The following is an 11,129-nucleotide window of genomic DNA, read 5'->3' as shown; positions in this document are numbered from 1 at the left end:
AGATGACTAACGTAATGGGAAAGTCTGTCTGAGGGAAATGAACTGTAAAGTGAAATTCCCTCGCTACTAGGTATGTGCGAATACTATACGGGAATATTAATTTGGATTTGCATATTGATATGCATGGTATTTGTTGGGTGGATGGTTGAAGGGGAATTTACCCTGAAATCGCAATTTGTTCGAAACAAAATTGTCATTATCGCCATATCTGCTAGTATCTAAATGCTAAATCGGGATTTACTCGAGGGTCGTGAAGACCTAGTGGATTTTGAAGATTAGATTGTAGAATGAAAAAAGGTTCTATGATGTAAGCACTTTCAGCAGTGGGGAAATCGTCTGCAGGTTTTCAAAGATGTAAAAAAATTGTCAGGTGTATATACTCCAGCGTGTCAGATTAAGATACTGTATATACCCTATGTGTCTCTTATAATAAATTCATATCAATCTGACAGTTTACGACATTTACGTGGTGGGGTTGGCCGTACGAAAATGTTAAAGATGTAAAAAAATTTCGAGCATGTAAGATTTTTAGAGGATATGTTAATTGGACCCAAAGAAAGCTACTTTTCAAGGCACTGACAATTCGGACGTGACACAGCGGCCCTTCGAAAATGCAAAAAAAAATCGTTACTTGTACATACTCGAGCGTGTCAGATTTTCATAAAGATGGTTAATCTCGGTGTTGCAATAGTGTTGACCCATTAATCTGACACTAATCAGGGGGGTTTTCTTTATCTGATAGTTTTAAGATGATAACAAGGCATTTTTTCAAATATCCCCTTCCTGTACATCTAATCGTTTCTGTATTCATTATGAAAGTTGTAGATAATAAAATTCTATACAACTAAGGTATGAAGCAATTTTTCATACCCTTAACCGTTTTCGAGCTAGAGGGTGATAAGGGCGAGGAGATTAGCCATACATGCGAAAGGCCAAGGTCAATGTATAGTCCCAGTCTAATATACATTTATCGCCGCATATAAAATAAAATAAAAATAAAAAATGAAATAAAAATGAAATAAAGATGAAATAAAAATAAAATAAAAATAAAATGAAAATAAAATAAAAATAAAATTAAAATAAAATGAAAATAAAATGAAAATAAAATAAAAATAAAATAAAAATAAAATAAAAATAAAATAAAAATAAAATAAAAATAAAATAAAAATAAAATAAAAATAAAATAAAAATAAAATATGAATAAAATAAAAATAAAATGAAAATGAAATGAAAATAAAATAAAAATGAAATAAAAATAAAATAAAAATAAAATAACATAAGCTTCAAATTAAGAAAAAAAGCTCGAGAATCTACACGTGACGTTTCTTTTTTGCAAGTTTGGCAATTTCGTCACGCTTAAATTGTCAGATTAAGAGAATATATACATACTTTCCAACATGTACAATGATCGTTTTTTTTTTTACTATTCTGACAGTCTGTTCTAGATAATTCCCCCTATATACAGGTCTGATTTTTGGTAGAGGTACTCTACAGGATCCAATATGTCTCCCATTATATTAACCTGACACGCTCGAGTAAAACCCAAATTTTCCTCTTGGGCTCCTCAACTAATAAGTGCATCTAATTTTTCCGAAAGAAATCGATAATCACTTTGCTAAAAAATATTTCAACAATAACCATGAGTGCTTTTTGTTAAGAAATATTACATTGCATTGTTTTTTCGATTTTTCTCATAGGAAAAATAAGATGTCCGAATGGTATTTGACAATACTATTTCATGATTAACAGATTATTCTGCATGCATTATGTATAGGTATTAATTTGAAAACTGAAAAACAGGTAATTTATTTAATCAGAAAATACTACAAACTTAATTATTTATGGTACAATAAAAATATAAATTGCAATGTTGGTACACAGTAGGAGTGGTATTGTTTGAAATCTTTGTTAACTCATTGATAACGTTGAGTGTAGGTACATCATTAATGTTATTGATGCGTCCATCTGTAGAGTGTTCTCACTCTACGAGGAGTTACTGCAGGATCTTCTGTTCTTTGTTTTTTAGTAGGAGGTTCTGAGGCGTCACTTCTAAGGGTGTTCATGATGTTGGAATAGTGCTCATTATCCATTTGAAGATAAAGCAATTGAGTTCGATGAACTGTAGCCAGTAATTTTATAATAATTAATTGTTGTTCACCTACCCCTGCTTTAGCCAAGTTACTGACTGCTTTCGACCGCATAGAATGGTTTGATATTTTTATTGCTTTTGTATTTAATCTTGCCTTCTCTGCCACTTCTTTATTAAATTTCGAAAGTTCGTTTCTTCCCACTGAAGAATTTTTGTTCCATTCACTTGATTGTTCTTTGTTACATGAATGGTTAACCGATAGGAATAATCTATGAGTTGTTATTTTAGATGAACCTTCAACCATCATAATTTTAAAAAGGCGGATTGGACAAAAAGTTGGGTTCTTCGTGTTATGGACCAGCCATCTACTATCGGCCATTTTTTTTTCTCCACTCTGGGCTGTTTTATTAAAGAGAGGATTATATTCTACTCTTCCTGAAAAGTAGTATTTCTGAAAAACAGTTATTTTAAAAATTATGTATTCTACCTTTTTTTATTCCAGAATTATCCATCTCCTCTTTAAAATAATGAACCTTCACCACTCCAGGCAAGTTTCACTGGTAACATTTTCGCTGGAGTCCTGCTGGAGTGTGTCCGTCCCATAATAAAACCATTTTATTCGTATTCATATTATCCTTATTCTCCATAAGTACCGAAGTACCCCTCAGAAGCTCCGTAAGCTTGTGCGAGGTCGGAAAATCAGTTGTATTCTGTGTAGGCTTTGTTACTGTGTCCTTGCGCCACCTTAGGCACAGCACAGTTAATTTGAACCCAACAGAGAATGGAACATTGCATCATATTCATCCAATTTTAATGAAGCAGTAAACAGAAGCCCAACAGGTCTTCCACATTATCTCCACAACTAGTTCTTTGTAATTTTCCCTGTTCTCCTTCTTCATATTCCACGCGCAATCTTTCATGATCAAGTTTATAGTTGTTCTAAACTTGTAGTTTCCATAAGCTCGTATTTCTTTGCCTTGCAAAATTCCATATTTTCCAAAATATACTTATGGCTTTCAATGGTATTGTACATACAGTACACTATTTTTATCGCCAGATCAATATTAGTCAAAGAATCACTTCAAAAGCAAATTTTCGATTTTCACTACATAAGCTGACTAGCACAATATTACAAAAATTGACAATAAAATCAGAAAAATTGTTTAGCCTCGTTTTCTGGTGTCCTATTAGGTAAGATGTCTAAAACACTGATGTGTGCACTTGTCACTTTTTACAAGCATCAACATTTCAGCAAATCGGGGATATGGGTTTCGTGATGGCGCCACCATGTCATTTGCTTCGTTCTATCCCTGTTCTACCAAAGGAAGTTCAATGATACTCTCTCCTTTTTTTTCTTTTGCGTTGATATCGAATATCGATCAACGAGTTCAAAATATGAACCCATTTTGTCAGCTGTTAAGGAATATTTGTGATTCACAGTTTAATTTTCGTTGTAAAACAAATCTGTCAATGTTTGACAGATGAATGAAGAAATTTACTAGTAATAGTGGTCAAGTAAAGAGGTAAAATAACCCTTGCAAAACGAGTTACCACTGGTAACACATGAATCTGAAATGTCAAAATAGCCAAGTTTTATACAATTGCTAAAATGTCCTACAATTCAGTAATAAAAATTGCAAAACTCAGATTTCATAGCGAGCAAATCAATGCATCAGATAACAAGAACAAAACAGTGTGGTCCATAGTGAGTGCTCTGACTGGTCGAGCTAAGGAGAGAAATGTATATATTCAACTTGTTGTTGATGATTTTCTGCATACCAAAAACAGCGAATTAGAACTGTTTTTATAGAAAATAGCATTCTTACATTGTCCTCTATTTACATATTGAGATGTCTCATATATGTGAAAGAGAATGATGGAGGCGTGGCAAAGCTGTCTAGTTTTCATAACTACAACACAAGAAGTGAGAGAACTTTAAACATCCCCAAACACAAAACAACCAAGTTTGAGAAGTCTCCTATGTATCAGTGTATCAAACTGTACAACCACTTGCCACGCGTGTCATTCAGTCTCTGCATTGTGACTCTTTCAAGAAAGCTGTTAAAAAATTATTGTTAAAAAAATTTTATTACTCAGTAGATGATTATCTATGCGATGGATTGACAAACTGTTGATTTTTATTGTCTACTAGCTGACCCGGCAAACGTTGTTTTGCCATATAAATAATTTCCATGTTGTATCATAAAAAAATAGAAATTAAAAATTTTGTCTAAAAAATAAAAAAAAAATCTAGGGGTGGACTACCCCTAACATTTAGGGGGATGAAAAATAGATGTTGGCCGATTCTCATAGATAGCTGACCCGGCAAACGTTGTTTTGCCATATAAATAATTTCCTAATGATTAAATTACTAAAATGGCTATTAAAAAATAAGGGTTGATCGTAGAAGGGTGAAAATTGAGGATTGTATGTATTTTTGTATGTTGTATCATAAAAAAATAGAAATTAAAAATTTTGTCTAAAAAATACAAAAAAAAATTTAGGGGTGGACTACCCCTAACATTTAGGGGGGATGAAAAATAGATGTTGGCCGATTCTCATAGATACCGGATAAGCACAAAAAATTTCATCAAAATCGGTCGAGCCGTTTCGGAGGAGTATGGTAACGAAAACTATGACACGAGAATTTTATATATTAGATTTTCTCATTTTTGTTTGACTCGTCCCATACAAATATGCACTTGTCAGAGGGGATCAATAAATTATGACTTTAGCCTTGCGGCTTTCACACTCCTCTCCAGAGGAAAATTCACTTATCCCAGATATCTCAGATATCAAAAGGATTAAGCTCTGTTGGAGCCCTTTCCAGGTTTTCGGGCTCGTGGTGGTGGTCGGGTCCGGGTCGCTCCTCGCCTCCCTGCTGTGGGTTGGATTCCTGCTCCACCCGCACTTCCTGTCGGATCAGACGGTGTTCCTCTGCATTCCCCATGTACTTGCGTACAGTTCTCGCCGTTCCGAGCAGTACCGCTTTCTGCATGACTTTATAAATATTTTCGTCCAACTGAAGTTTCCTCAAGTTCTCTAGTAGTTTCTTCGGTATCAGGCCTGTAGATGATCTTTCAGCTTCCACTGTCTTCTGGTTTGTTCCTCGAGATCTCTGTATTTTGAAATTTTTTCAGTGTGCCACGTGGATGAATAGTACTGTGTCCTCATCCTTATTGAGCAATATGAGGTCTGGTCTATTGTGGGTTATTTTCCGGTCTGTGAGAACCGTGCGATCCCAGTAGAGCTTGTGATGTTCATTTTCCAACACAGCATCCGGATGGTAATTGTAATAAGGAACCTTTTTTCGAAGTTAGAAGTTGATGTTTTAGTGCCAATTCTTGGTGAAGAATCTTGGCAACAGCATCATGTCTATTTTTGTACTCCGTGCCCGCGAACTTCTGACATCCCCCGGTGATGTGCTGGATAGTTTCATGTGTCGCACAGCCATAACGACAGCTATCGTCCGCCACTGACGCATCCTTGGCGATGTATTTCATGTAATTTCTTGTTGGAATCACCTGATCCTGGATGGCGAGCATGAAGCCCTCTGTCTCAGGAAACAACCTTCCGGAAGTCAACCAGTAGTTCGACGCAGATATGTCGACGTAATTATGGTTGACCTCGTTCTGGTGCCTCCCATGCAAAGGTTTGCCAATCAGTTTCTGCATTTTACTTTCTGCAGAGTGTTCGACGGTTTCCAAGTGGTCCTGCTGTAGCTTTAACGGTGTAGAAGTATCAGCAACACAAACTACGTGATGGAGTTCTGATGAAGTAGCCTTGCTCAGAAAATATTTTCGAAGTCCTTCAATTTCCTGGGTCATACGGTTGAACAAATCAACAATTCCTCTACCCCCAAGATGTCGTGGCAGCTCGGTCCGTTCTATTGAGCTTTTGGGGTGATGTTTATTGTGTTTAGTCAGCATCGTCCTTAGTTTCCTCTGTAAGGCTGCTAAATCGGTGGTGGTCCAAGAAAGATACCGAATGAGTAGCTCAGCGCCGAGCAAGCGTAGGTATTGATAGCTTTTATAAGATTCTTGCTGTTAAGGCCAGTTCTCATTATCCTTCTCAACCTTCGGGTGAACTCCTCCGTTAGTTCTTTCTTCATCTGGCTCTGATTGATTTTTCTTGCCTGTTTTATGCCCAGATACTTGTATGTGTCTCCTTCCTTTAATGCTTCAATTTCTGCACCTTCCTTGAGTTTGAACGTACCATCTTCTATTTTCCCTCTAGTTATGTTCAGCAGTCGACATTTTTCTAGTCCAAACTTCATTTTGATGTCTTCCGAGAATCCTTCTACCATTTTCAGCATCAGTTGCATTTGCCTCTTGGTAGATGCGAAGAGTTTCAAATCGTCCATGTAAAGGAGATGATTCAGTTTCATCATAGTTCTACTGCCGCTTTTGATGGCAAATCCGTAGTCCGTAGATTTCAATCTATGAGACAAGGGATTCAGAGCCATGCAGAACCACAGAGGGCTCAGCGAATCCCCTTGGAAAATTCCGCGTCTTATTGGAATTGGTCCTGTTGTAATGGAGCCATCTGCTGCTTTCATTTGAAGACTAGTACGCCAGGTTGACATAGCGTTTTTCAGGAACTTAGCAATATTAGGATCCACCTTGTAAATGTTCAAGATAGTCAAGAGCCATTCGTGAGGTATGGAATCGAATGCTTTCTTGTAGCATTCCTTCGCTTGGAGAACGCTTGATTGCAGATAACTGAATCAATTATTAGCTGTTCTTTGCACCCTCGGCTCTCTTTGGTGCATCCTTTCTGTTGCATGGCGATGACGTTATTCCTTTCGCAATGGTTGTGAATTCGATTTGAAATGCACGATGTGATTAATTCGTACATCGTTGGAAGACATGTGATTGGTCGGTATTTGGATAGGTCTTCTGTATTCCTTTGGTCTTTAGGTAACAGGTACGTTGTGCCATGTGTAAGGAATATTGGCATTCTTTCAGGATTTTCAATGACATCATTTATTGCGGAGGTCAATTTGTCATGCATGATCCAAAGTTTCTTGATCCAGAAGTTCTGTAATCCATCAGGCCCAGGTGTTTTCCAGTTGTGTAGTCCTCTGATAGCTGATTTTACTTCTTCAATTTATTATTATTATTATTATTATTTCAACACTATCAAATAAGGGTTCGAAGGAGTATTTACTATTTTCTTTCAAGAAAGCATGTTTATAATTACTTATAATTATAATTACCTATTTTCTAAATTTTCTAACACTTGGAAGAAATGTAAAAACAAGGGATTCAGTGCCATTTTCAACTTTGTTATGAAATAGCAAGTACTAAAATGACGTTGCTGATATAGCAAACTGAAATAACAAGATCTTCTAAAAATTGACAGATCATATTGCTCAAAATCAATGATTAGAAATCCAGTTTTTCAAACTTTGCTGTGATAGCAATATCTTTCCTATAACCATATTACTATTTCCAAACAGAATCGACCTGAATGTCTGTTTGACAAATTGAATTCGTGAGGGGGGTAATTCAATATGATTTTAATAAATCACTGTTGATTGGTCAAATATCCAATATATTCAGTTGACGGAAAGGGAACTCCATTCACATTTATTTTAGCAGTCGGTTGGTCATGAAATAATTTTCTCAAGTTTTTGTAACTAGAACGGAGTAAGGTTGGTACTCATGAAATGTCGTTAATGTCATAACGCCGTTGCCACAACTTATATAAATTTTTATTACGAAAATGCCGAAAGTGATTGAAAAAAGACACAGGGTTTCAGGAAGTGCTATTTGGAATTCAGGTCCGCTCATATACAGGGTATTTCATCATAAACTGGACAAACATATATGGTGGGTAAATGACACGTTCAACGACGTATTTGAGCAATATTATAATGAGTGTGGTCAATAATGTATAAACCTCAATGTAACGGTTTTTGGTCACATCGGAGTATTTTTGAGTGGTCAATTCAGAAAAGATGAAGAACTGAGAAAGAAATTTTTTCATAAATCGAACACAACTTTTTTTTACATGTCTACAGCAAAATTTCATACGAAATTGTTGAAACTTTTCCCGATTGTACTTCCTAACACGAATATGGAGACAGAATCGAAAAATATCAAACTTTACTGCATCCGTCCAAATATCTCGTAGGAACCTCTAACATAATCAAAAAATAAAAACGGGTTGGGCTTTAAGGCCCCAAATTTTTGAATTGAACTGTCGAAACATTTCAGATGGTAATATGAATTTATCACAAAAAAAAATTTTTCGATGAAACTTTGTTGGGGGTCGAACTTGCGGGTATCACCCTCACCTGTGAAATGTAAATTGAAACTAATCGAAGGATTTGAATTTTCGTCACCAAGTAACGGCAATTCACAGAATTTGACAGTGCATTCGAATTACCGTTGCTTGGTGACAAAAATTCATATCCTTCGATTAGTTTCAATTTACATTCCACAAGAAGTTAGTTTTCATCTAAACATTGTTTGGAATCAATTGATATCAATGAAAAACGCTGTTGGATGTGCTATATTTTTTTTGCAATTTATAAAAAATTTACAAAAATTGAAATTATGAATGAAGCTTTGACTGTATGTCAAAGTATGTGGTGATCTGCTATACGACGAAGGTGTTATTTCTGTGCCTAGGTTGTTTTGAATTAATATATCAGAAATTAATATGAACCAAAATTCAATATATCTTCATAGCACACACATTCCAGTTACTTACATATGTAGGTATTATTTATAGAATTTTCAGAACCACACTTAAGAAAAAAACCTTACAGAGGTATGCAAGACCTGTATGTCAGTATAGTTTCTTAGTGCTTCTTTTAGGATTTCCTCATGATATGGTCTCTTTATGACACAATATACAAATTGATTAATGAATGAACAAAACACAGCAGGTTTCATGAAACTTTGACTTTCAAAACAACAATTTGACAGTCACTCAGTTCCCAAATGGAGATCAATAAAACCTCTGCATTTCTGAATATATTGAAAGAGTAGTAATTGAGAATCGTCGAATGGACCTATAAAGATCATAATTTTCCATTAATAGGCTGTTCATGCAAGGGATGCTTTCTGCATACAACAATTTACATGGATGAGAAGTTCTCAATTGACCACCTACAGTAAAATGTTCACTACACATGGTGTAGTCAGTAGTCTTTGCTGAGGTCATTGTCTTCACGCCCTGAGAATTTCATCCACTTTGGAGCACTAAAAATTAAAATCAATGAATGGACCGATTCACATGTTACGAGTTTTAATACTTACGCTTCCATTTTCCTAAGTTGAGTGAAAAACTTAATCTCGGAAAATCTATTTCATTATTCGTTCCACAGTTCTTCATCATTCGAACAATATTTTAGTGATTTCACCAAGAAATACAACAAAAAAATTCAATAATGCAACTGAATATGAAGCAAAAATCTGGAAGTTATTGACATTAGAATGATGCCCTATTTGAGAAAATTTGAAGATGTTTTTCAGATTTCAGAAAATTTTTCTGCGGAATCATTGAAGCAATGTAGAATTCAATCTGATATTGAAGACAAAAGTTGGTACCATTTCAGATGCATTTACTTTCCTCTTCCTCATAATCCACAAACTTTTAAACAAACAAAAATCAAATAGTACAAATAATACCATATATGTAAATAAATGACTAGGTTATTACTATTTATTTCTTGGTACATAATTGAATCACACAAGCTAGCAGCCTCTCTAGTCAATGGTGACGGCAAACTGAGCTCAGAACAATTTTCAAACCTTCCCATTCTTACATATGTCGTGTTCTAAAAAGAAACACCATATCACTTATTGTTTTTACAAATTGCACTTATCGAATGCATATTCAAATCTACGTCGTTGGTTTTCATCAATATTTCTATAAAATTATTTTCGGAGTGCCAAAATAGGACGCGGCAAAAAGTTGTCATCGAAGATTATAATCTTTGGTTGTCATCTCGTCTTGACAACCATTTGAAACTCCTAGGTGATATGGACAGAGAACTCCCAGTACGTTCGGGTTTGAAAATGACAGGGAACGAGATCTAATAATGACGTCGAACTCAGCCTATAATCTTTGGATTTTACCTACTTGTCATCTTAGTTGTCATAAAATGTCAAAGTTGCCAATCTTCTGTATGATTCTCTTATTGAACAACCTATATGAAGCTAGATGCGATCCTAATAATTTGACAACACGAATAGTTGGTGGGTACGACTGCTCTGTAAGATTGTTTTCTTTCATGTTATCAATAAGGGAAACCCAATCTATGAAGCATTTTTGTGGTGGTACTCTAATAACGCGTAGTTTCGTATTGACCGCTGCTCACTGCACGCAGTTATATGAATTTCATCCATCTATGGTCACTGCAGTATCAGGAACATCAGAGTTCAATCCAGAAGGACTTCAAAAACGAACAGCCAGGACAATCTTCATTCACAAACATTACAATCGTACGGATTTTGCTAACGACATTGCAGTGATGCATCTGGTAGAACCATTCATCATAAACAACATGATAATGACTATTAAACTTCCACGAGCCCCAATTCAGCAAGATTTGGTCCAAGTGTGCCCAGAAATGAATGTCATTGGGTGGGGACATCGGGGTCAATGGTCGCCGGATGCCAAGATAAGTTACACATACAACCCAGTTCTGCAGTGCGTTAAGATTCCTTTGATGACTAGAACTGAATGCGAGGAAAAAACTACGGGTACCCTTCACCACTCTTTCGTCTGTGCCATGGGCGCCATAGGTAAGGATATTTGTCAAGGAGATGATGGAGGACCTTTATTTTGTGGTGATACCCAATATGGAATAGTTTCTAATGGCTTTGGATGCGGCGTGAATGAACGACCAGGTTACTACACTAGGGTAGATAGGTTCTTAGCTTTCATAGCTGTAGCGACCAATATTCCAGATGAGCCAGCGAAAAAAAAGACAAGCCAAGGTGTTGTTTTTTTTTGGTCGACCAAATTTATTGTTGTATTTTCGTTGTTCATGGAATTGATCTGAATATAAGCACAAAACTTT

At 35.7% G+C, this 11,129-nt stretch overlaps 1 protein-coding gene across 1 annotated transcript; it reads left to right on the top strand.

Annotated features, from left to right (window-relative positions):
• Positions 1-10,167: 10,167 nt before the first annotated feature.
• Positions 10,168-11,129, top strand: LOC123308055 (trypsin-like). The gene has a single exon (XM_044890591.1). It carries the CDS (start codon positions 10,209-10,211, stop codon positions 11,109-11,111), a length of 903 nt encoding a protein of 300 aa, XP_044746526.1. The 5' UTR covers positions 10,168-10,208; the 3' UTR covers positions 11,112-11,129.

The sequence above is a fragment of the Coccinella septempunctata genome, chromosome 2 (genome assembly GCF_907165205.1).
Source record: "Coccinella septempunctata chromosome 2, icCocSept1.1, whole genome shotgun sequence".
Classification (NCBI taxonomy): domain Eukaryota; kingdom Metazoa; phylum Arthropoda; class Insecta; order Coleoptera; family Coccinellidae; genus Coccinella; species Coccinella septempunctata.
The sequence above is the reverse complement of the archived record's forward strand: the minus strand, read 5'-3'. Positions and strand labels throughout refer to the sequence as shown.

Bases quoted from the DNA above. Each gene is read 5' to 3' on its own strand.
- LOC123308055 (XM_044890591.1), top strand. From the start codon at position 10,209: ATGTCAAAGTTGCCAATCTTCTGTATGATTCTCTTATTGAACAACCTA.